Raw genomic sequence first — 25,268 nt, 5'->3', positions numbered from 1 at the left:
TAGCCTGCCCTTGTGGGGTGGGTCAGTGGGGTGCCCCTGCGCACCAGGCGAAAAAGGCCCCAAGCTATGGGGTGGGGGGGTGGGAGCTGGTCAGGAAGCCCAAGTCAAGGTCACACCACTGGTCAGCAGGGAGAACGAACACCTCTATTAAGGGTCCCGAACACACGTGCGCCTGGGGACACAGGGTGGCCTAGGTGAAGAGGCGGACAGTGCCGTCAGCCCCGGAGGAGAAGACCCACGGCTGGGTGGGGTGGAAGGCCACGTCCAGAACGCCCAGGTCTCGGGTCAGCGTGTGCCCCCGCAGCACCTTCACAGGCACCAGCAGTGGGTTCTGCAGCAGATCACTGTGGGGGAGGGGAGAGGGACTCGGGTCAGGGAAGCGCAGCCCCCAGGCGGCGGGGGGGGGGGGGGCAGGTCCAGCACTCACTTGTAAACCATCCCATGGCAGACGATGATGCTCCCGTCGTCGGAGCCAGATGCAAAGAGCGGGTACCGGGCATGGAAGGCCACAGCCCTCAGGGCCTTCTTGTGGTGCCTGCAGGGCGGGGGCTGGGTGAGGGCAAGCTAGGGCAGGGGAGGGACAGGCCAGCACCCACATCCGCATAGGCGCCTCACCTCAGTACCCTGTACGGCTCGCTGGAAAGGTCCAGGTCGAACCACACCAGCTTGCTGTCATAGCTGCCACAGATGACATTGTCCCCTGGGAGCAGATGGGATCGTGAGGACCTGCGGGGTGCACGCTCCCCCCCAACACCCCCCCCCCCCCCGACAACGCCCTCACCTGCGGGGTGCACCGCCAGGCTGGACACCCATTTGCAGTTCGGTCTCAGCTTCTTGGTGAGCTCCTGGCGCAGCAGGTGGTAAAGGCGGACGCCACGCTGGGAAGCCACCAGCAGGAAGGGGCGGACAGGGTGGAAGGCCACCCGCTGCACCTGTCCGTGGCTGCGGCGGAAGGGGCTCTGGCTGCGGCGCCGGCTCAGCTGATGGATCAGCACCTGTGTGTGGCCGGCGGTGGCCAGCACCACGGCCATGTAGTCCCCACGCCCGTGCCACGTCACCTGCGTCACTGGCTGCAGGAAGCGACGCTGGCTGAGCTGGGTCCCCCGGCTACCACCGCTCCCCCCCCCCCCGCCCCGCACATCCTGACCCCGCAGCCCCCACACCTTGCCGTGGGAGACGCGCAGCCGCAGGCCCCTCTGGCGCTCCTCCTCCGAGGCCTCCAGCCAGCTGGCAGGCTGCACGGCGGGCTCCTGGGGCGGGACGAAGGTGCTCAGCAGCTGGTCCGTGCCGCCCACCACTAGCCGGTCCCCCAGGGCCGGATTCAGTAGCAACACCGAGTCCTCTCTGCAGGCCAGAGTGACACACAGCCCCTGAGGCTCGGGCCCGTGCCCGCCGCCCCCTCCCCCCCCCCCCCCCCCGCCGGCGCCCCCCGGGGCCTCGCACTTACACTGCCACGGCCACCAGGCAGAGGGTAGGGTGAGGGTTCCAGGCGATGCTCCTCACCACGCCCCCCACGGGCACGGTCCTCATGCAGCGGGCGGTAGCCACCTCCCAGAGCCGCACGGAGCCATCGTCGGAGCCTGGACGCAGCGAACAAGGCCTTCGTCACCTGGTCCTCCCACCCGGCCCCCCGAGCTGGGAGTGCCCCCACCTCAGGCTCACCTGAAGCCAGCCACTGGCCCTCCGGGGATACACTAAGGCAGCGGACAAGGTCGCTGTGGCCCCTGTAGACCTACAGAGGAGGAGGAGTAAGGAGACGGACGAACCCACGCACTCCCTCCCCCACCCGCCCGACAGCCTACCAGGGCCTGGCACGTGGGGAAAGGCTGCAGGTCCCGCGGCCTCGGCAGTTTAGGGATGAGGTCTTCTGGGTCCACGTTCACCTGGATGGGAGAGCGAACAGTCACCCCATCCCCACGTCCTGTGCCCCTGCCCGGGCGCACCTTCCCCCCCTCCCCGCCCCCCCTCCCCCGCCCACATACCCTCATCTTGCGCTGCCGTGGGCACAGGTAGAGGTCAAGGCAGCGCTCGAACCGTTCCTGGATGAAGCGGCCGTACGCGGGTACGGCCCGCAGGCTCGGGAACCTGTGTGGCAGGAAGTTGAGCCTCCTCTCGCCCGGCTCCTGCTGCTCCCACGCCAGACGCTGCGGAGACGGGTGAGCTGGGAGCTCGGGGCCAGGGACGGGGCCCGGTGCCCCCCACCCCCACCCCCCGTGGCGCGAGGCCCACCTCGTCTTCGCTGAGCAGGTACTCTGGAGGCGGGTTGTAGGACTCCGCGTGGCCGGGTAGGGCCAGCTTCGGAGCGGGCACGTGCATCTTGTGCCGGCCCAGCACGGCGTCGGGGTCTTCCTGCGCCCACAGGTCATAGAAGCTGGGCGTGGGGTCCTGGGGCCGGCGAGGCTGGATCCAGCCCATCTTGATGGCGTGCACCATGCGAGACACCTGCAAGGGCAGACCAGGTCGGCACGGGGCACGGCGGGCGCAGGGGCGCACAGTCCCGGATGCGGCGCTGCACCCACCTTCTCCTTCTCCACCAGGGACGGGATGAAGCTGCGCTTGTCAGCGGGACGGTTGGTCACTGGGTGGACCATCAGGTCCCCGCTGAAGAAGTCCACGGCAGGCTGGAGGAACAGACACAGATGTGTGGGCCGGGGCCCTGCAGCCGCCCCGGACACCCAGGGCGAGCTGCCGCCACCTACCTCATACGGGTCGAAGTTCACGTCCCCAAACTGGCCGCTCTGCAGCCGCCGCACCAGAGCCACCTGCTCGTCCGTCAGCCGCACATCGTGACCCGTCGTCCGGTCCTGCACCGTGCGCCTGGGGAGCCACCTGTCAGAGCCAAGCTCCGGGCCCCCCTGCCCTGACCCCACAGGCCCTGCCCCGAGCCTGCTCACCAGTAATCAGGGTTGTCCATTTTGTCCAGGAACTGGTCCAGCTCGTCACGGGTACGCAGGGGCTTGTAGATGCGCCTGCCGTCCAGGTCATAGCCCACGTGGGGGAAGTCCTCGTACCACTCCAGGGGCACATTGCCCACCGTGTTCCGGATGTCCTGGGGGCAGCAGGCCAGCGCGTCGGCACCGGGCACCCACCGTGCCCACCCCTCCCTTCAAGCTCCCCAAGTCTCAGGCAAGGGTGGGTCCCTAAGGAGGCCGGGGGGACAGTCCCCAGGCACCCTGACACAGGCCCTCTCCCTGGGGTGTGACGTGGCATGGCGGCCAGTGCTGTCCCCCACCGCCCCCCTGACTGGCCCTCAGAGGCGCCGGAGCTGTACCTTCACATTTTCCACTGAAGTGGTGCCAACCCCAGAGCCTCCCCCCTGGATTCCTTGGCCAGGACTCTGGGCAGCCACAGACAAGGGTGACCTCATCGCCCATGGGCTCCCTCCCCTGGTGGGGGCCTTAGGCAAAAACGGGTAGCCACGGGCAGGGACTCAGGGAAGACCCCACAACCCGCTCCAAGAGGAGGGAGAAACCACTGCCTTCTGCCCTGCAGACATTCAGGGACCCCCCCCCCCGCAACCCTCCCTGGTGCTGCCTGCCGCCCCCCCTCCCCCCCCCCATCCCAGAGCAGCCACATTCCTGGACACACATTCCTGGTCGAGGCCCCTGCCAGCCACCACCCTCCCTCCGCCCAGCACGGAGACTGCTGCCCAGGCGGCCGCTTCCTGAACAGTGGCCACAGGGGGAGGGGCCCAGATGAGACTGAGCGCAGCAGGGAGCCCAAAGGCCCCTTGCAAGGGGCACAGGACCCCCCCCCCCCCCCCGCCCCGGGCTCTCCCCATCTGCACCTGCCCAGCCCAGCCCTGCCGACTTGTGTACTCCCCTCCCAGCAAGCCCATCTTCCAGGCACACCCCCGTGCCCCTGTCCCTCCTCTGCACAGGAGCGGGGGGCTCCCACTCTACACAGGCCCAATTCCAGTCCATGCGGCCATCCCTGTATTGAACACACCCCGGAGCATGCAAAACGGGAATGGCGGGGTGGGGGTGGGGGGGTTCCCAGAGCAGGGATACAGGCAGGAGCTGGGAAAGAGGAGGGTCCCGGGCAGAGAGTACAGCTGACGCCAGAATGTGTGCCACCGGGTGACCCCACACACGACTCCACCCCTCAGGGCTCCTCTGTACCCACTCCCCACTCTGCCTGGCACAAAAGGCTCAAGTGTACACAGGAGGGAGAGACAGACAAACAGGGTGTGGCCAGGCACCAGGGCCAGGGCATCTGAGTTAACTTGATCGTGCCAGGGGAGAAGACCAGCCTGGGTCATGGGTCCCACTTGTGACCCACTCCTGCCCACCTCCCCACCCCCCCCAGCTGAGGGAGAGGAAGGGAGCTGCAGAGCCCTGGTACCACCCATCAGGGGATTCCCGCTTCCCCGCGTCCCCAGAGGAAGCGAGATGCTCCAGGCTTCTTCAGCGTGGCGCGAGAAGGCAGAGGGACGAGGGCCCCTGCTCCGTGCGGCCTCCGGGGGCTGGGAGGCGGGGAGGAGGGCGGGCCGGCGCGGGGGAGGGGCCGCCGCCACTATAAAGGCCCGGCCCGCGGCCCAGCTCCAGCCCGGGACGCACACGTGCGCGCGGCGCCGCAGCCGCCACCGCGGGCCACCGAGACCCGCGCCTCCCCGGCCCCCCGGGCGGCCGCGCGGCTGGCGGCATGCGCTGCGCAAGGCGGAGCTGACGGCGCGCCCGCCGGCCCCATGTCCTTCGCCATGCTGCGCTCGGCGCCGCCCGGCCGCTACCTGTACCCCGAGGTGAGCCCGCTGTCGGAGGACGAGGACCGTGGCAGCGAGAGCTCGGGCTCCGACGAGAAGCCCTGCCGCGTGCACGCGGCGCGCTGCGGCCTCCAGGGCACCCGGAGGCGGGCCGGGGGCAGGCGGGCGGGGGGCGGCGCCCCGGGGCCCGGGGGGCGGCCGGGCCGCGAGCCCCGGCAGCGGCACACAGCGAACGCGCGCGAGCGGGACCGCACCAACAGCGTGAACACGGCCTTCACGGCTCTGCGCACGCTCATCCCCACGGAGCCGGCCGACCGCAAGCTCTCCAAGATCGAGACGCTGCGCCTGGCCTCCAGCTACATCTCGCACCTGGGCAATGTGCTGCTGGTGGGCGAGGCCTGCGGCGACGGGCAGCCGTGCCACTCGGGGCCTGCCTTCTTCCACGCTGCGCGCCCCGGCAGCCCCCCGCCGCCGCCCCCACCACCCCCCACCCGCGACGGCGAGAACGCCCAGCCCAAACAGATCTGTACCTTCTGCCTCAGCAACCAGAGAAAGTTGGTGAGTGTCGCCCACCGGGCATCCATGGGAAGAGAGGCGAGGAGGATGTGGTGGCCCCTGCTTCCGTAGGACCCTAGCTACTACCCACACCTGTCGGGCAGAGAGTGGGGCCAGAGGCAGGCAGAGCGCCCCCCCATCCCCACCCACCCCCGGCCGCACCTGTGACCTACTGTGCCCCGGGACCCTGGGGAGTGAGGAGCACAGCAAGGGCCCAGCTGGAGCAGGCAGGGCTGGACCTTCTTGGGCCTTCCCCCCCCCCAGGGCCACAGGTTCCCACGGGGACTGAAGAGGGCCACCCAGGGTCAGGTGGGGGGGGTGGGGGGGAAGCGGCAGTCTACGAAGCAGGGAGGCCACTAAAACTGTAAGAGGCTGGGACCAGACCAGAGTTCAAGCGACTCTGGCCACCCACCCTGTCCCCGAAGGAAGGGGACATCACCCCCCTAATCCGTTGGCCCTGCCACGGCCCCTGGCGCCGGCCTAAGGCTTATCGGGCACCTGCTGCCTCTCCTCCGGCCCTGGCCCACGCCCCTGGGGCTGCCCACTCAGACCTCTGTGTGGCTGTGGGGTCTGCAGACAGGCTGGGGGAGAGGGGCACGTTGCGGGAGCGCTGGCCGGCTGTGATTTACAGCTGCTGCTGCTGCGCTCGGTGGCACCGGAAAAGCAGGGTGAGCAGGGAGAAAACGCGGCGCGGCTTTTCCCGATCCCCATTTCCTCTCCAGACGGCACGCGTGAGCTCCTGGGGCCTGAACATCTGGGAAACTTAATTTTACAGTTTCGGCTGTGCAGCACCGTGCTCTCTTCCCCAAAGTGCACGGGGACGCCGGGGTGAGCGCGGAAGGGGGTGCAGCACCCGCCACCCGAGACAGCACCCAGCGGGGAAGCCCAGGCGCGGGCTGGCACTGGGTCTCCACCCGGGCCCTGACACCACCCCCTCCCCTCTGCAGAGCAAGGACCGAGACAGAAAGACTACGATTCGGAGTTAGAGGCGACGCCGCTGGGCTCTCCACAGAGAGCCCCCCCGTGGACCCGACTCAGGCACAGGCCTCCTGTGAGGGCGCCTCAGGCTCCTCTGGGGCCAATGGACGGACAAGCGGCGGCAGGACTCTGCACTGGCCCAGCTGGCCCAGGTCCACTGGAACCTTCTGTGCTGGCTTCCTACCTGGGTTTTCTTCTGGTCACTACGTGCTGGTATTTTGTGTCTTTGATATGATAATATAAAGTCTGGAAACTTTGTATAATTAAAAACAAAACAATATCGTCCAACCGTGGAAGCACTGTTTTCTGGAAGGTTCAGAATCCAGCCTGAGCCCAGCCCAAGACCACGCTCCCAGCTCTCAGGGCGGTCTCTTCATGCCCCATCCTCCCTGGGCCCAGAGGCACCAGCTCCCAGGGAAGGCGTCCACCTTCCAGGGGCTGGGCCGTCCCTCCCAGGCCTGAGCACAGCGAGGTACCTCCTCCCGGCCTGGTGGCTGAAGGAGACGGGTGGGGGAGAGCAAGGCTAGGAAAGGAGAGAGGGAGCCCACTGCCCCCACGGCAAGGGACCAAGCAGGGCGGCCTCCACTCCCAGGGCCTGCCTGGCGCCCATGCCTCCCCTGCAGGGGTGAGGAATCCAGGGCCGGCAGCACAATCATGCCAAGCCTTGGGGCCTCACCCTTTGCCACAGAGACCCAAGAAGTGGACACTCAGCCAAGAGGCTGAGTGAGGGGCACTGCCGTTGGAGCGGGTCTCCGAGCCTCGGCGGGCCTAAGGGTGCGGGCCAGATGGCACCCATCTGCAGGCACCCCGGGGTGCCCACCCCTGCGGGGGCTGCCCTGGCTCCCCCAGCCCTACACGCAGCCACTTGCAGCGCTGCTCACACGGAAAGGAACCCTGGCCGCCCACCGCCCTGCTCCGCCGAGCTCCTCCAAAGGCCCCACCTGCCTGTGAGGAGGGCAATTTCAGGCCCCCTCCCCGAGCTGTGCACAGCTGGCTGACCATTAAAATCCTGCAGGTGACAATTACGGTTTAGTGGCTCCAGCTCTGCTGGCACAGCACAGAAGAAAGGCAGGGGGCGGCCTTCCACGAGCCACCTCCCCCACGCTGGCCAGGCGGGCCAGCAGCCTGACTTCCGGCCAGACCGGGTAGGGAATGGCCGAGGGCGCCAGGTGTCGGCCCTGGGCCCTCCCAGCCCTCAGCACAGGCTCAGGGGCCCCCACTGACACACTCCCCCGGGCCCCGGGGAGAGGCCAGGTGCTAAGGCCCACGTGGGCACCCCAACAGGGCAGGCCCAGAGCTGCCCCCCTCCTCTGCACAGAGGGGCTCCGGGGACCTGCAAAGCAGGAAGTGGTGGAGTAATTCTGGAGGAAATTCTCAAAGCCAGAGCCATTAAGGGCTAGAGGGGGGCTCTGTCCAACGTGATAGAAATATAACAGGATAAAAAGTCGCCACGGCAGGTTCCATTCGGAGAGAAACCCAACCCCAAATTTCCTTTCCTTAATCCTGCAGGAGCCTACAGCTGGCCAGAGGAAGGAGGGAGAGGGCAAGCCGGGTCACTGCAGAAGCCCCCACCCCACCCGCCTGCCTGGGGAGCCAGGACCCAGGCCGGAGACACGGGGGTCCAGATGGGGGGGCTGAGAAAGGCATCCCCTCTCCTCCCAGGCGGGACCTGGGGGAGGTGTCCAGGGAGGCAGGTGTACCCCAGGATCTTTGTGCTCACCCCCCTGCTTCACTGGGCACCGGGTGCGGTTCTGTGGGGGTGGGGGGAGGGGGCATGGCCCACCTGCCCCTCCCCTACTAGAATCACATCTCCACACCCGAGCCTGGATGGGGGCCGCAGACCCCCCTCATGAAGCCCCCCAAGATGATGAGTACCCGAGCGGGCGCCCACCTTGCGACCACAGCGCAGTGCCGCACCCACACACGAGGCTGAGAGCGCAAACGGAGGGGACCCCGAGCCCCAGAGCTGACGGGGTGTCAGGAAGACCCTGCGGGGGGTCTTCCGAATCCGGAAAACGGGTGGGAGAAGACAGAAGGATGGTCCCCAGAGACCCAGCCCGTCAGGGCCCAGGGCACACAGGCCCAGCTCTCCACGGCAGGCCCTGTGACTCCAACAGTGGCTGCAGCTTGGCCGACTCGGGCCTGGGCAGTGGGCCCGGCGCTCCCCGAGCTGCACCGGTAGCAGCGGCGGCGGCGGCGGCGGCGGCGGTGGCGAGGGCCTGGCCCGCCAGCCAACAGGAGAGAGCGGAGGGGCGGGGGAGGAGCGCTCCGTCACCCTTCACTGCTCCAGAAATTCAAACCAGACGGGGGGGGGGGCGGGTGGCGGGCCAGCCAGAGCCCGAGCCCAGCAGCCCCACCGGAGTCCACTCAGCTACTACGGCGGCTGGGCTGGGGCGGCAGGTGCTCTGTGCCCGCTGCAGGCCCTGCCTCCCTCCCAGAAGGCCAGCCTCGTCGTCCACTGAGAGGGACAAAGACCCCGGGTTCCCTGCGTGCGCGCCCCAGAGACAGCTGGAAAGGAGGGGCCGAGCCCGCGCCCTGGGCCAGCAGCCGCCTCTGTGGGCCAAGCTGGGCTGGAAACACTCTGATCGGCCCCGGCTGTCAGCTCCCTGTCCCCGGCCGGGGGAATGAGCTGCTGGCGGCACCACATGATTCATCACCAGGCCTCAGCCCGCAGGCCAGCCGGCCCCCACCCTGCTCAGCACCTGTGGGCTGCCAGGAAGCACATGTGACCCCGCGGGGGCAAGCACCTACCAACCCCTCCAGGTCAGGCACCGAGCTCGGAGTACAGGCTGAGGACACAGACACCCCCGTGCTCTCCTGGGGGGGCCTCTGTGCCCCAAGCACAAGCCTGTGGGATGAGGCCAGCGGGGGACCCCACCCCCCAGACTGCACCGGACACAAGCGGCAAGCAACAACTGGCTGATGTGTCGGCTGGGATTTTTCCGCTCTCGAGGAGCCCCTCCCCTCCCCCTCCCCAAAGTGGCTGCAGCTGTCAGGACCGCAGATTGGAACTGCAGGTAGGGCGCTGGCCGGCTGCCCACCTCCCTCCCGTGTCTGTCTGCGAGAGAGGAAGCCGGCCCACCTCTGGAATCCTTCACTCTCTCCTCGTTCTGCCTCTCCCACCTGTCCCCTGGGAGCGTGGGGTCAGCCGCCCTCGCTCAGGCTCTCTCTTTTCCCTTGCCCCTCTCCGATTACAATGCCGGCAGTGTTCGCTCCGCTCCCCCTGCACGAAGCTCCCGCCTGTCTCTGAGCACCACTCAGCCTTCCTGAGCCTCGGCCTCTCCTCGCTCCTCCATGGTGTTTAATCTCTGTCAGAACACCGGGCAGAGGAGGCCGGGCTGTGTGCCCCAGGCTCACCTGCTGCCTCGGAACCCATCGAAGGTTCCAGCAGGATGAGTCCTGGTTCACGGGCCAAAGGGAAGAAAGCCAGGTCCTACTTGGCCTCTTCCCGCCCCAAAGGCCAAAGCCAGGTGAGGAGACCCCAGCAGGGAGCTCGGAGCCACCTTCCCAAACCCCCTCCATCAGACCGCCACTCACATTTGCTAACCCAGGTAGCAAGGCACCTCCGCAGAAGCCGACCCCAGACACCATCACCCCCATCTGCCCGTCCCTCTCGAAAGTGCTGCCGGCCAGGCCCGCCGGAGCCATCACGTGCTAGCACAGAGGCCTCCAGCCCACTGCCTGGCCCCCACGGGGTCCACGCGGTGGGCAGAGGGTGCCGAAGCTGCCCCAGCTCCCAGGTCTTCGGCTACCCCAGACCCCCACCCACCTGACCCTCTCCTGGGGCTGATCAAGGTGCAGTGAGCAGTCCCACCTGGGGCCCTCGACTCTTGACTACCTGCAGGCAGGCGCTCCCAGAAACCCCTCTGGAGTGCTGCGTGTGGGCCCAGGCTCGGGGCCCCCGGCTGAGTGGTGGAGACCCCATTCCAAGACCCACTGTTCAAAGAGCTGCTGCTGCTTCAGGTTGGTCCCCAGAGCTCCACACCTGCCCCCATCCCATCTCCAGCGAGCTCCAGAATCTTACCCGGAGGACTCACCTCAGCCCCAAGCACTGCCTGCACACAGCTAGCCCCTACCTGTGGCCCCTGTCCCCAGCCCCCTCTGCAGTCACTACCCTCCCCCCCCCCACCACCTTTCCCTCCACAAGCCAGCAGCCACACCTCCAGCCCCAGGGCAAACCCTCGGGTCCCTCCAGGCACTCTCCCACCCACCTGCCCCGCTGGGTTCCTGCTGCCAAGGAAACTGGCTCCAAGTGGGCACGAGCAACAGGCCGGGGCCTCCACCACCCACGTGCCGTGGCTCTGAATCAGCCCCCCCTTCACCTGCCAGCGGCCACACGGGCCCCGCACTGAGAGACCCGGGGCTATCCCTGGACACGTACCACATCCCTCTTAAGGGACAGCTACTTCAGCCACTGCACGCTCCTCACTGCCCCCGCCCCCACCCCCGGGAGGGAATCCTCTCTCCTAAGGAAGGAGGCAGCACGGGGGCGGGGGGGGGGGGGGGGGGGGGGGCAGCACTGGGGAGAGGAGGGCGTGCCTCCGACCGGGCACCGCAGGCCTGGCTCAGAGGCGGAGCCGGGCAGAGGCACCGAGGGGCACTCTGCGGTCACAGCCGTCACATCCAGTGCACCCTGTGGCCACCACCTGCGAGGCCGTGGGTCAGACCGGCGGGAAGGGACAGACCAGAGCCTGGCCGGCGGCCCCGCTTGCGGGCCGGCTGTGGGGGTGTCAGGCCGACACGAGCAGGCTGAGCGCCGGGCGCTCTCCACAAACAGCCCGAAACCTGAGCCGACAGGCTCCCGCTGCCAGCAGCGACGCAAGCGCTCGGAGCGCGCGGGCGGCCAGGATGGGCGGGGCGGCGGCCCCGGGAGGAGCGGGAGGCCGCCAGCGCTGGAGGCAGCTGCCGGTTCAGTAGCTGGGAGAAGCCATTAACGGCCGTTTGGCGAGAGAGCAGAGGGGATCGCGGGCTCTGGATGCAGACAGGCCTGGGCTCGTCCCCGCGGGATCCCAAGTTACTTGGAGGCCAGGGCGCCGCGGAGCCGGCCAGGGCTGCAGCCCGGCCCCCGCCCGCCGCGGAGGTCTCTCCGGGCACAGGAGGGTCCCACGGTGGACAGGAGGGGGTCAGGCCCTGGGGCTCAGGGACTGGGATGAGGTGGATGCCTCCCGGTCTCCCTGGCCAGAGTTCAACAGCCACCCCTCACCTCTCACCTCTCGCCGGCCTCAGTTTCTCCCAGCTGCTCGGAACAAAGAGGGGCCCCGATGCCGCGAAGGCCGCCGGCCCCCTCCCCCCACCCCGCCCCACCTCCCCCGGGTCCGGCGGCTGGATGAGATCACGTCTGTGAGGTGCGGTGCCGTGGGAGAGGAGTGAGGTGGACGTGTGGGGGTGGGGTGGACACAGCCCGCGGCTGCTCCGGACTCCCCCCACTCCAGGCCCCCCGCCAGACCCAGCGGCACGTCCAGGGGACTTGGGCCCCAACGTGGCTTGGGATGTGAGTCTGGGGGACTGAGGAGGGCAAACGTACGGAAACAGGACTCAGACCATCCCACGAGGGTAGACTGCCACTCATCAGTCAGCATCTGGGGTGGGGGGCTCCCCAAAGCCGAGGCCAGCAGTCAGAGGGTCCAGAAGCCCCAGCACACACCGGCTCAGGCCTCAGATCCAGACCCAGGGGTGGGGCGGGGCGGGGCAGGGCCCAGGGGAAGGGACTCCAGGTGTGGCCACCGCACAGCAGCATCCAAGAAGATTCTCTCTCCCAGGAGCACGAAACCCGTGAGGACACCTCTGCCGCCGGCCAGAGCCCGAGTGGGGTCCACCTGGTGCCGACCACCTCTAAGCACGCTGCAGGGAGAAGGTGTAGCTCTGACACCAGGAATGTGCCCGGACGGCGGCCCCCGAGCCCTATGCTCTGCGCCGGGTCTGTTCAGGTGCCCGACGGGACCCCTCGCCGCCTGGCCCCCAGGCCTGTTCCCTGAAGCCCACCCCGCTTTGCCAGGATGGCAGAGACACCCACAAAGTCAGCACGGAAGGACCCGGAGCACCCCGGGCACACGTGCTGCTCAGGGAAGCGTCCGCCGGGCCTGGCGCGGCTCCTGAAGGCTGGGCTCTGCCGCCCCCTCGAGCCGCAGGCCGGCTGTGCTGGCAGAGCTCAGGAAGGCGGGCATCGGGCCCCCTCCTGTCACTCACACATATGGGATAGTCATTGCCAGAGGAAGCGGCCCCCGCAGGCCGGGCCGGGAGGAGCGCCTCCCTGTGGGCAGGCCGAGGCCCCTCCCCCGCCTCTGCACTCCATTTACAACCATCATCGATTTCTCAAAATACCAAATATAAAAAAGTAGCCGACAGGATGTGGCTGCCGACAGCCAGAGCCCCTGGGAGGGGGGAGACAGGCAGGGAGCCGCACTGCGCTGGCCCCCCCTCACCGTGCGCGCCCGCTGCTCCGGCCAGGAAACCAATTTATTTTGTTTTGTCTCTGTTCTCTAAACGCACAGAGGCCAGATCGGGCGGGCAGCCAAGGCTCCTGCAGCCGCTGCCAAGAGAGCGTGAGGGTGGGGGTGGAGGCCGAACAGGGGAGGGGGCGCGTGCCTCCCCAGGCCCCGGGACAGCCCCTGACAGGCAGCTCTGGAGGGCCGCTGTCCCTGCAAGCCATGCGCCAAAGCCATCCCCCTGCAGCTCCAAAGAGGCACACACCTGGGCGCCCACCAGGGCCCCGGGAGGCGCGGGGCCACAGCCCTGCCAGTGACTGGGACACACGTGGGAGGGGACAGGCAGGAGGAGATGGCCACCTCCGGGCTCAGAGCTCCTCAGCCTCCAGCCCTCCCACATCAGGCAGGCCCAGGGAGCTGAGCCTCTGGCCCACACACCAGGGCCTCCGGACGCCAGACTGGGCACCACTTGCCCACCGCCACGCTTGTCCCTTCAGACGACAGACGTGAAGGAGCGACCGGATTCACTGGAGCCACATCAGTCCACTCCTCGAGGACACCGAGGAGAGCGGGGGCGGAACACCCAAAGGCCACCCACCTCCTGCCCTCAGCACCCAGACCCGTCACCCCCTGAGGCCCAGCACAGGCCAGCTGGTGCGACAGAAGCCACCCCTGCCCCAACCTCTCCGTGCCCACCGAGAGCACAAGCACAGCCTCCGCAGAGCGCACGGGGGACCCCAGCATCAGGGGCCGCCCCACAGACACCCCTGGGGGTCCACCGCATCACATCCACCCTCCCTCCTTTCCTAGTGATCCCACACACACTCACCCTCCTGCAGACAGGTGTCCTGACCCCAAAATCGCTCTCCCAAACCACGACTGGGGCCCCTCACTGTGGCCTGACTCCTCTGTACCCAGCACAGCACAGCCCCCCTGGGGAGGAGGCAAGCCCAGCCCGCACCTCCTCATCAGAGCTGTCTTCCGCGTACTCTTCGTAGCCCTTCGCTCTCGCCGCCTCTGTCCTTGGGGAAGGGATGCCAGCCTGTAGAGAGAAGGGACAATTGTTATGTCAGGATGCGATGCCCTCTGACCTCGGACAGAGCCCAGGCCCGAAGTCCCTTGGCCCCTCCTTGGGACTGGAGGCTCGGGAACAAACTATCCCTCTTGCTGATGCTGAGGCCGAGGTTCCCGCCGCCCCCAATCTCTAGGCAGTTCCAACCCGGCCCTGGGCCTCAAGACAAGATCAGGGTCACCCCAGGTCTAAGCAGGCCTCGTGGGCCTCACCTGGGGTCCTGTCAAGGGCCAGCCCCGTCACTACATTCAAGTTCCTCCAAGGAAGGACCCCAGGGAAGGGCTGACACCTGGTGCCAGACTGGAAAAGGAACAGTCAGCAACAAAGCCACCAGCTGAGGGCCTGGCCACCCCCGCACCAGTTAACGAAAAAACCGGCTGCAGGGCTCCTGGCCCGACAGCCCCTACCCGGCCCTGCCAGGTTCAGGAGAGCCCAGGGTCCAGGGGCAAGGTGGGAGAGGCCACTCGGGGGCAGCAAGTAAGGGCAGGGCAGGGGGGTTACCCACACCCAGGCCAGCCGCTCTGGAGGCAGGCCTGTGGCACCTGCTGCTGGTGGTCACGAGGCCACAGCCGGCTCACTCCTAGGGCAAGACCCTCCTCCCAAGGCGGCCTCCGGTCTGCAGCAGCTGAGAGAGAGGCGCCCCCTAACCTGCAGAACGCTGCGGGGGACACAGCCCTCTGGCACCCACCCCACCCACGTGTCCACGGCCCCAGGCTGACCCCGGTCCACCAGGTCAGTGAGTGGGCGCCACTGAACGTTCACACCCTAACCTGGAAAACAGATCCTTCCCTCACGGGGTGGGGGGATCGGGTGTACCGGAACCAGGACTGATGGGGAAAACAGCCCTACCTCTCACTCCTGGGCGCAGTAAAGTACTCTGGAGCAGGAGCCCCTGAGCGCGGCACCCCCGCCAGAGCCCCGCTCCCCCTGACCGGGCAAGAGCCAAGGGCCTGCGAGGCGGCTCTTCCTCTCGCCTGTTTTTTCCCTCAGTATAAGGAGGGTGGGAGACTAAGTTTTTCTCCAGGCCAGGAACAAGGCGGGATTCGGTTTCCATGTCTCCCCCACCCCGCTCCCCGTGCTGCACGCGCTGTGGGAGCCGTGCCCGCTAAAAGTGGGTCAGCACCGCCTGATGGGTGCGGGCCGTGGGTGGGGGGCAAGGAGGGCCCAGAGCTCTCCTCCCATCCTTGCCCGAAGGGAGCTCCGCCTGCAGCAGCGGCCCGGGGGCACACCTGCCCCAGGCTCAGGGCCGGGCACCAGGCCTCCTCAGCAAGTGCCCCCAATGCCAGGCCACGGCCAGCAGGTCCACGGTGGCGGCCCCGGCCAGGCTCCACGGCCGCCCACAGCACCAGGCCTGCTGACGCTCTCCAGCAGCACTGAACCCTGCAGAGCCCTACATCACCTGCGCCTCAGGCCATGGTCATGGGGTCCCCTTGTCCTCCAGCGCACCCCACATCGTCCTGTGCTGGGTGTGGCCAGCGCCCCGGGCAAGCGTGCAGGCACAGGGAGCCAGAGACAGGCCGGACCCGGCAAGGAGGGGCACCCCAGCAGCGGGCAGCAAGTTCCCACACAAAAGAGCTGGACCCCCAGCCCTCCTTGGTCTCTCTCCAGAAGTGGTGCTGCAGGCAGCACGGTGGCCACCAGGGGGCAGTAGAGGCGCGGGCGCAGCCCAGCTCCAGGATCCAGGGGCGGCTCCGGGAGCGACCCCTTCACAGCCTGGAGACCCTTTGCCGGGCATTCAGGAAAAGGAAAATTTTAAAAGACAACTTAAAAGGAACGTGAAACACAAAGGACGCGAACCCAAGAACGGGGGCCCCACCATCCTTGCCTCCTGTCTCTCACTCGGCGCAGCCCTGCCACCGTCGGAGGCGGTGGTCCTCAGGCGCAGAATCCAGGAGGTCGGGGTCTGCCCAGACCCACACCGTCTGCAGGACACGAGCACCCACCTCAAGACAGGCTCAGCCCTGCGTGGCACTGCCCCCTCAATGTGCCCACATTGGACACATTGGTGGACACAGAGAGAGGCAGCCTTCTGTCGACGAGTGCCCCCCCGACCAGGGCACAGCAGGAGCGAAGGGCAGACCCATGTACAGTGGCGCGAGGAACTGTGGGGCATCAGCAAAGAGGCCAGCAGCAGGCAGGCAGTCCGGGGGCCAGTGTCCAGGCAGGGCCAGAGGCACGCAAGGGCACGCCGAGCACTAGGGAGAGGGAGGCCGTGTCGACAGCCGGGCAGCAGGCCGGGACCACCTCGGAGCGGAACGAGCAGCGGGCACCCCTGGGTGAAGGGCCACGGGGCAGACAGCACTGGGAGCCCGGGTCAGGCCGTGTCCCCGAATCCTGGGCGGCCTCTGGACCTGGTCCTCAGGGGAACTCGCTCCTGCTTCTCTACCCACCCCCAAGACTGTAACACACCGTAACGACCGAGGCAGGGGCCCCGAAGGGGTTCTGACAGCCTAAATGGCATCTCATTGCCGCTGCAACAGACCCAGCCCGGCCACACCCCACTGCCACCGCCAAGCACGCGTGTGACAACACAGGCTCCCCGACCTCCCAACGCGGGCTGTGCTGGCTCAGACTAGGTCAGCCAAGCTGAAACTTTGCTCCCTGCACGGCCCTCCCTGCGGGGTCCCGGGCAGGACTGCTCACAAGAGGGTGCTGTCAAGAGACTCAGAAGAAAGGAAACAGCAGCCACCACACCCTGAAGGTCCACAGGAGGTGTGCCGGGCTCGGGAGTGTCCCTGACACCTCGGAGCAGGGGTCACATCCAGAGCGCTACTGGTAACACATGTTCTCAGCGACCCAGGGGAGGAGCAAAGACCCCGTGCACAAAGGAGCCTCCAAGAACCCGATCCGCAGACCCTCCGGACTGGCCCTCGCTGCTGCGGAGCCTCCTCAGGGCCCAGCTCAGGAAAGGGCCGGGGTCGAAGAGCTCCGTGCACACGCCCGTCCACGCACATGCCAGTCTGACCAGGAGCACGGACTGACGCCGAGGAGGTACACGTGTTAGAGAACATGCACCACCGGGGCCTGCCAAGGCCAGAGAGAACATGAGATGAGAACACCCCTCATTTCTCAGAGAAAAAGGAGGGAGACTCGGGGCCAGGGTCATGCCCCGGAGCAGGACCCGGCCCAGCACAAGGAGATGGTTGCCCTTGCCTGGCCAACATCAGGACACCAGAGACCGCTGACCTCGCAGGGCGACCCGCTTCCCCATTTACAACAGAAAAACTGAGTGAGACTCGAAGCCACTGCTGCACGTGGCCGCAGGGGAGGAGGCCGAGGACCTGCCGGCACCTAGACCTGATTCACACGAGACCCTCGGGCCGAGGCCACGGCCAACACGGCCACGAGGTAAGGGTCCGAGAGGGATGGCGGGGGTGGACGCTGTAGCTGTTCCAAACCACAGCTGTAAATCTTTGACTTTCCTCCCATCAAGGGGCAGTCTACGTGCCCCCTCCCCAAATCTGAGTGGGCTTGTGGCCGGCTCACCTGTCCGAGGAGAGCAGCCCCGACTGACGATGCATGAATTCTGGATCCAGACCATGAAGCTCCTGCACATCTGCCCCATATAACAGACAGCCTGTCCTCAGAGCCCCGACAGTGGGGACGTCCCAGACGGGCAGGCAGACTTGCCCAGTGAGCGCCCATCATGCAGGCTGCCCCAGCCTGGACACGAGTGGAGAGGCCCCAGATTTCTTCCTCAGGACCCTCACCTGAGCCCCCCAAACAAGGGGTGTGATGACTGATGGTCCTGCTAGACAGAACATACCAGAACCCTGGAGGGACACGGCTGAGGGAGGCTGTGGGACCCCCCCCCAATCCCACTGACGATGTCACCCGGACACGACAGCACCTCACCCTGCCTGAACTCTGATCCCCAGAAATGAGAGTGCCACAAATGTGTCATGCCTGGAGGTAGCAGGGCAGGTGGAGGAACCACTGCCTCCCCTCCCCCACGAGGCCGCATCCTCGCTCCTATGGTAGGCGCTCCATTAACTAGCTGGTGACAGTCATCGGATGTGCCCCCAGCTGCCTCCCACAAGCCACAGCTCCACCGGTGCCAAGACCCAGGCGGGCCCCTTCTGCCCGCAGGTCTGCAGCACACAACAGGCAGAACTCTTCCTGAAATACCTACAGAACACTACTCACGGGCACGATCACTTGTACGGTCACATTCTTGAATGCGGTGAGCAGACTAATGAGCCAACAATGGGAACTTCTGAACGAAAGACAACAAAGTAGGAAAACCCCACGTAAATGAGGACCCGAGTAAACACAACAAGGAGGAAAAATGGGTCCTAAACAAGCACAAAAGGGTAAGACGACTCTCAATACACAAATCCACTCGACACAAGTAGTCCAGAAGAAGCACGAAGACCTCACCTTTCCCAGGGGACCGCAGAGAGCTGCTGGGAGGACGCCGGCAAGGGAGCACGCTCCTGCCTGCCAAGCAGGAAGCTAGGGATCTGGGAACAGGGAGGGCAGGGGTCGGCGTGCTGGGGACAGGGGGAGCCTGAGGAAGCTCCCCATGCCTGAGAGTGGACACAGGAGGGATGCAGGCAGGCGGCCGAGAGCCAGGGAGAGGCTGGGCGGGGGGGTGGGGCAGAGGTGACACCCGGCACACAGGGAACACGCAGCACGGGGCCCCTCTACAGCCTCCTTCAGTGACGCGTGTGCCGAGGACTGTCCGGCTGGGGCAGGCTTGCAGACGGGCCATGCACAGAGTGAGGGGCAGGGGCTGGGCCCCACCTGGGCCTTGAGCTGGAGCCCGTGGGGAGCAGAGGGCGGGGCTTGGGGAGGGGATGCAAGGCCCCCAACGCCAGGGGTCCACATGGCACTCCCTGACCCACATGAAGGGGAACAGAAGTGGGGCCTGCAGAGCCTGACCTTCGAGAAATAGGACAGTGATGGAAACTGTGTCTTGGGGGGCACACAGCCGGAACCATGCTCCCAGAAACACAGGAAAAGATGCCTCGTTCCCAACTTAAGAAAAAAATCACAGTGCAACACGAGGCCACTTTCCACGTATTAGAGTAAGAAAATACTGAGGTTTCACCACGCACTGTCTCGGCGGGATGGGAAACAGGTGCCTCGGGGGGTGTGGCGAGTTCAAATAGCACACTTTCCTTCCGCTAAAAACGCATCGGCCTTTGACCCAGAGATGCTTCCCGGAACGTATCCGAAAACCTGCTTGCACGTGCAAGCAAATGAGGGGAGCATCGCAAGACCACCGGGACAGCACAAGGTCACAAGTGCCCACCCACCGGCGGCCCGTGCACGCTGCAGGCACCGCGCGCGAGGGTGGTCCTGAGACAGAGAAGAGCAGGGCAGAAGACGGCGGTTAGGAAGCCATCACACACGACACAAACGGGCGCCTGGATGTGCGAAGAACACCCTGGAGAGACCCAGGGTCTCTCACCCTCAGTCCTCACCCTCGTGCAGGAGCAGAAGGCAGGGCAGGGCGGGAGGAACGACCCTCAGGAACTCCCGAGCGAGCGCTCTGCTGTGTCCCTACCGTGCACGTCACATATTCCACGCAACCCTAACAAAGTAGTGGACACATCTGCACGGCCACCAAACCCCCAGGAGGAAGTGGAGGAGGAGCTTGCCGATGGTGGCACCCAGGGCAGCCAAACACCGAAGTGGGTGACCCTGAGCACCTGGGCCACGTAACCCCATCTCTGCCCGTGGGAAAGGAAGGTGGGCACTCAGGGCAGTCTCCAGAGAACATGCCTGTGACCACCTGGCCATCCACGATCACGTGTGGAGGGTCCCAGCAGGATGTTCGTGGCCTGCCCGGGATGGCCTGTGGCAGCCACACGTGGAACCCGTGGACAGACTTATGGGGCAGGGTCCCCGGACAATGACCTATCAGCCCCATACCTCCCAGAACCATTAGGCAAATAAGGCAGCCCCCGCCTGCACAGGTACTCGGCAGCCTGCGTCACTTGATCAGTGTGTCTGGGCCAGGGGGCATCAGAGACAGTCGGAAAAGCCCAGAGGACCGTACCCACAATTAGCACCTATTTCCTGCTGGCCTCTGCCCCAGGATGGGTGTCCTTGATGTGACGTTAGAACGCAGCCTGACAATGAGGCAGGATGCTCTTCAGGCACGTGAAGCAGTGTGGCCACCTGCTTCCTTGGAAGTGGGGGGAGCCTGGAGACAGCTTGTGTACAGGAAGTGGAAGAAACGGCGACAGGAGCCAAGTCACAGACGGGAGCACGCAGCAGGGAGAGAAGTTACTGCAAAGCCTCACGGCACAGTGGCCATCAGCACCTAGTAAGAACCAAGCCCCAGGAAGGAGGCACCGGAGCAGGAGGAAGAGCGGAAGAACATTTTGCTTGGTCGTACAAGCTGGAGTGGGTCCCTGGGAAAACGCCACTTCGACCTGACAAGCAGCTCACCTACAGCCACTGTTTGCAAGACCACAGAGGCGGCCACGGCCAGAAGCCAGAGAACGCTGGGGCTTCCTGTTAAAAAGCTGGGACACCCGGCAAAGACACGAGCAGAAGCTGGTGTCACTGCTGGCAGGGGCCCATAGAGCTGACAGTGGTAGGGACACCGATTCTAGAAGCTGCTCAACGGAAGTGGGTCTTGGGTTGATGGCCCGTGCGGGTGGCAGGAACACCTTGTCAAGACAGGTTGACATCTTGACAAAAGCCTCCATGGTGTGACAGGTAGCAGGCCCCTAGCTACAGCAGGTGAAACCCTGAGGGGACCTTGACCCAGGGGAACCCCCCCATGATAGGGCTTCAGACGGTGGAGTGCAGGCCTGACCGGGGCTGTCATGGGGCCACTCTGGACGCCCCATACGGCCACGTTCGGGCAGATAGGAACACACGGGAAGCGGTGACTGGCTGCTGGCTCAGTTTCTGGCTACGAGGCTACGTGCTGCAGACGGGGCTCAGGCCATCCAAAGAGGGGGTGTGGGCAGAAAACGCGGAGGGGGAACCAGCTCAACCAGGTGGATGGGTGTGAAAGGCTTGAGGAACAGGTGGAAAAAAGGAGAGACAGGGAGATTTCCACTAAGCGAGAGAACACTCCCCCCACACCTCAATCCCCTCTCTCTGCCTCGAGGAGTTCAAACCTGAGCCTGACAACTGTGATTAGAACAGGAAGTGCTCCAATACAGGCCACCTGTACCCCTCAATGAAAGCATAAAAAAGCCAGAGATGTGAACGCTGACTGGCACAGGGCAGGGCAGGACCCTGAGGTGGCCATCCAGGGTGTGTGTGGGACTCAGAACCGCTCATGGCTCGTGGGTCTCGTGTCCGGGACTGCCCACAAGAGACAGGGATGGCCTTACGGCCTGGGCGTGAGCAGGAAGGAGGGACACCTCCCAGGCAGGAGACGAGGAGGGTGAAGTCCTGAAGCCGTCCCCACATGGCACACACCGGAGGGGCCCCGGTCCCGGCTTCAAGTGGGGGGCAGGCCAGGCTGCCGCAGAGCCAGCTCCCCCGGACGGAGGGCTGCGCCCCACCTTCTGACGAGGGAAGGCATCTGGTCTCTCCTGGGGACCAGAGACGAGGGGACTGTGGCCTCAGTCCCTGCTGGATGGCCCAGCAAGCAGACCGAGAAGGCGGCCCTGCAGGGAACACCCGGCCACGTTGGCACAGAAACCTGAGAAGGACCCATGTGGACAAGCACGTGCCCAGCAGCTCAGAAGGGACGGAGCGTGGGCACACGCGGAATGCGCCCCTTCCATCAGACCCCCTGGACATCCTCTTGAGGTACCTGCACTGTTACCTCATTTAGAGAACTTAAAAAAAAATTTCCATTAAAGGGGCGCCCGGGCAGTTCAGTCATTTGAGTGTCTGACTTCATTTGTCTGACCTGACTTCAGGTCATCAACTCGCTTTCATGGGTTCGAGCCCCACGTCGGGCTCTGTGCTGACAGCTCAGAGCCCGGAGCCTGCTTCAGATTCGGTGTCTCCCTCTCTCTGCCCCCGCCAACCCCTGCTCACATTCTCTCTCAAAAATTAATAAAGGTTAAAAAAAAAAAAAGAAAGAAACGTTTATTAAAAAAGTTACTTAATTTTTTTTAAGTAGGCTCCACACCCAACACAGGGCTTGAACTCAGGACCTAGATCAAGACTGTGTGCTCTCTATTGACTGAGTCAGCCAAGTGCCCCAAAAGTTAGTTAACTTTTAAAAATTACTTTTAAAATTCTGTTCATAAACAAAGACAAAAAACCCTTTGTAAAAAAAAAAAAAAAAAACGGGGGGACGCCCGGGTGGCTCCGTCGGTTAATCATCTGACTTCAGCTTAGTTGATGATCTCACAGTTGAGTTCGAGCCCTGCGTCAGGCTCTGTGCTGTAAGCACGGAGCCTAATTTGGGTCCTCTTTCCTTCTCTCTCTGCCCCTCCCCAACTTGCATGCGCATGGGCTCCCTCTCTCTCTCTCTCTCTTTCCCTCCCTCCCTCAAGTAAAAATACACTTTAAAAAATTTTCTTTCAAAAAAAAAATTGGGGCACCTAGCTGGCTCTATCTGTAGAACATGTGACTTGATCTCAGGGTCATGAGTTCAAGCCCCACGTTGGGTGTGTAACCTACTTAAAAAATACGTTAATTAATTAAATTAAATAAATATGTCAGTGTGTGGACCCTTAATTTTAAAAGGGGGAGAAAAGACACGGGAAGGTGATGAAACTGTTAGCTGTGGTCACGAACCACAGCAAAGGCATGGAATGAGAACTCCCACTCTGTACCGAACAGTGCTGAGAAAACATTTAATTTTTGTCAAGAAAGTGTATTTTGTAATGTTTTTAAATGTTTATATATCTTTGAGAGAGGACACGCACAATGCTCAAACAGGGGAGGGGCAGGGAGAGAGGGGACAGGGGATCTGGGGCAGGCTCCACGCTGTCAGCACAGAGCCCCAAACGGGGCTTGAACTCACAAACCATGAGATCATGACCCAAGCAAAAGTCAGATGCTTAACGGACGGAGCCACCCAGGCGCCCCTATTTTATAATTTTATAAAGTTAAAAAGAGGGAAAAATAGTTGGCCATCACCCTACAAACCATGGTCAGTACAGTAAACACATCTCTCCCTGCACACCAGCATTACAACTAAGGCTTGAGTGAGTGGAAGGTTGAAATGTGACTTTAAATCTTTTCTTCCTAGGAAACAGAACAAGCACGGCTTTTTGGTTTCTATTATGGGGGTGGACTTCTGTATGATTCAAAGTCGTAACTTCCAGAACACCAGACCCACTGGAAATATAGTTATAAACTACTTTCTACAACATTCCAGGGGCGCCAGGGTGGCTGTCCGTTGAGTGTCTGACTCTTGATTTCGGCTCAGGTCCTGATCTCAGGGTCGTGAGTTCGAGCCCCACCTGGGGCTCAGTGCTGACAGCAGGGAGCCCACTTGTGATAGTCTCTCTCTCAAAATAAATAAACTTTTAAAACCAGTAACGAAAACACTCCAAACAGCTAATGTCATATTTTAGTTTAAGCTTTTCTCTCATTTTTCTCGCTTGAGACAAGAGCCGAAGTACCCCTTCCCCATCACCACAGGGGTGGGCACGATGCCGAAGCGTCAACCAGCAAGGCTCTCTGGGGCCGGGCTCGAGTGGAATGGCGCTCCTGTCGGGCCGGCTCCCTCATGTGTGTCCTGGGAGCTCCCCGCCAGACAGTCTCCTGCGCATGAATCCCCACCTCAGGCTTTGCCCCTGGGAAACCCAGGCTACTACTGAGTCTAGCAGAGAGAGCTGAGTCCTATGGAAAGGTGACATCAGAATCATCTGAGGGGGAGGCCCAGGGAGGTGGACTTTTCGAGTTCCTGAGAACAGAGCGCATAACTGTGAAAAACAGCACCCGACTCAGAGCGCTCCAGCTCCAACCAGGAAGCTCGAAAACAGCAGTGAGGACGCTGAGAGCCCGAGGCCTGGGGGTCGCTTTCTTTCCTGGCCACCTTCATGCCAGAAGGGCCCACCAGGAGGCTCCTCACTCACCCACCTGCACCTGCTGCCCAGAGGTCTCCTCCATCCTGCTGTGGCTGTCATCACCGCTGGCCCCATCCTCTCCCTCGGCTGGGTCATCCTCACTACTGTCGCTGCCGGAATCCTGCAGGCCTGAGAACACGCTCTCCTCGCTCTCAGACAGGCCAGAATCACTGCCATCCCAGAGGCTGGCAGCCGACGCAGAGACGAGGGCAGTCTGCAAGAAGCAGTGTTGGTGACAGCCAGGTGTCCAACCCACCCTCCGCCCACCAGGCACCCTGCTTGCCGACCGCTGGCTCTGTGTGGCCAGCCTCCAAGGCCACAGCCCTCAGGCTTCTTCAGCAGAGCTCTGCTCACCAGACAGCATCTCATCCCTAACTCTGCAGGACACGGCATACAGTTTGTGACCTGGTCACTGCCTTTACCAGAAAAGGTTGAACGACAGGAAATCGTACACCTTGAGGAAGCACTTAAGCACAGAGTCGCGGACTCACTATTTCTTAACAGTTTGCAACTCCCTCACCTTCTTGGACACATAAAAGTTACCCCACGGTACGCGACCTAGTCACCATGGACACGACCCTGCTACAGCTCACCGCACCGTCTACCTCTGGCATTTACTCAGGTGCACAGTGATGACAACAAACAAATACCGCAAACGCAAACAGCTCCTCGAAGTACGGACCAGGTGGTGGAAGCAACCAAGTCTGGTGCCCACAGCTACCTCCTGGTAGGGCAGGAGGGCATCCGACCAGGTGACGGGGGAGCCTGATGACACAGCTAAGTGGGGTCCGTTGAGAAAGGCTGACCTGTACATGCCTCCTAACACTTTCTACAACCCAGATGTAATGACATCACGCAACCGACCTGGGGTTAGCTGGACAGCAGGCGTGGCCGTGAGTCCACTTAAAATCATGTCCAATGCAGTAAACCCTGGGTTCCAGGCAGGCTCTTTCAATCTCGTCTCTTACCTTCAGAATACGCCTATCGCATTAAGCGCCGTATAGACGTGTAGATATTTACACAACGGCAGGACGCATAATTCAAAGGGTCTGAGAGGCTGCTGCACAGATGCCACCTCTACTTCCCGCTGCCTCTACTCCGCCTCCCACTCCAGCCACCCCCTGCGCAGGTGCTTGCTGCCAAGGACGCTCGCCACGAGGCCACCTCCAGCAGGGGACAGACGGCCCCTTCTTTCTCGCATCCCCGGGCCCGCAGCGCACCGGGCGGCCTCGCCGTGTGCGGAAGAGCCACCACGTGCGGCCACAGGCCCCGCCGCCCGACCCCGCCGCCCGGCCCCGTCCCCGTCCCCGCTGTCACCTCCTCCGGCTCCAACTCCGGCTCGGGCTCCGACGGCCGCTTCCCAGGCCGCGTCCCCGTGGCCTCCGCACGCCCCGCGCCCCGAGCACCCGCCATGCTACCCGGCTAGTCCGGACCCGCGCCGCCACTTCCGGCAGCGCCGGCAGCGTGGGGACTGGGGGCGGGGCCTGCGGGGTCAGGGGGCGCGACCGGTCCCGCCCCGCCCGGGCCGATTGGTGGGGCGGGGCGGGGCCAGCGGGCGCAGGCGCGCGGCGGCAGGAACGCGCGGG

The 25,268-nt window shown here is 64.3% G+C and overlaps 2 protein-coding genes across 7 annotated transcripts; one reads left to right on the top strand and one right to left on the bottom strand.

Annotated features, from left to right (window-relative positions):
• Nucleotides 1-4: 4 nt before the first annotated feature.
• On the bottom strand, nucleotides 5-25,144 carry BOP1 (BOP1 ribosomal biogenesis factor). Of its 4 annotated transcripts, XM_086696085.1 has the most exons (16): nucleotides 25,000-25,144; nucleotides 23,696-23,896; nucleotides 13,622-13,702; nucleotides 2,895-3,049; nucleotides 2,700-2,817; nucleotides 2,520-2,621; nucleotides 2,230-2,442; nucleotides 1,983-2,144; nucleotides 1,803-1,883; nucleotides 1,663-1,732; nucleotides 1,448-1,580; nucleotides 1,164-1,344; nucleotides 782-1,070; nucleotides 616-700; nucleotides 428-535; nucleotides 5-344 (listed from the first exon to the last, which is right to left on the bottom strand). In XM_086696085.1, exons 1-16 carry the CDS (start codon nucleotides 25,093-25,095, stop codon nucleotides 191-193), a joined length of 2,229 nt encoding a protein of 742 aa, XP_086552211.1. In that variant the 5' UTR covers nucleotides 25,096-25,144; the 3' UTR covers nucleotides 5-190. The 4 variants fall into 4 exon arrangements, with proteins under 4 accessions (XP_086552211.1, XP_086552212.1, XP_086552213.1 ...); XM_086696086.1 differs by lacking the exon at nucleotides 23,696-23,896 and having other exon boundaries at nucleotides 25,000-25,142; XM_086696087.1 differs by lacking the exons at nucleotides 13,622-13,702; nucleotides 23,696-23,896; nucleotides 25,000-25,144 and adding an exon at nucleotides 3,272-3,487.
• On the top strand, nucleotides 3,495-6,523 carry SCX (scleraxis bHLH transcription factor). Of its 3 annotated transcripts, none has more exons than XR_015247079.1 (3): nucleotides 3,495-5,260; nucleotides 5,980-6,085; nucleotides 6,205-6,300. XR_015247079.1 is itself a non-coding variant. In XM_086696095.1 (3 exons), the coding sequence occupies exons 1-3, from the start codon at nucleotides 4,688-4,690 to the stop codon at nucleotides 6,476-6,478; spliced, it is 900 nt and encodes a 299-aa protein (XP_086552221.1). In that variant the 5' UTR covers nucleotides 3,495-4,687; the 3' UTR covers nucleotides 6,479-6,523. The 3 variants fall into 3 exon arrangements, 2 of the variants coding, with proteins under 2 accessions (XP_086552221.1, XP_086552222.1); XM_086696095.1 differs by having other exon boundaries at nucleotides 6,033-6,085; nucleotides 6,205-6,523; XM_086696096.1 differs by lacking the exon at nucleotides 5,980-6,085 and having other exon boundaries at nucleotides 6,205-6,382.
• Nucleotides 25,145-25,268: the final 124 nt, after the last annotated feature.

This window comes from Puma concolor, chromosome F2 (genome assembly GCF_028749965.1).
Source record: "Puma concolor isolate L17-30 chromosome F2, mPumCon1.1.hap2, whole genome shotgun sequence".
In the NCBI taxonomy this organism is placed as follows: domain Eukaryota; kingdom Metazoa; phylum Chordata; class Mammalia; order Carnivora; family Felidae; genus Puma; species Puma concolor.
Note: the sequence above shows the minus strand (reverse complement) of the source record. Positions and strands in the feature narration are given on the sequence as shown.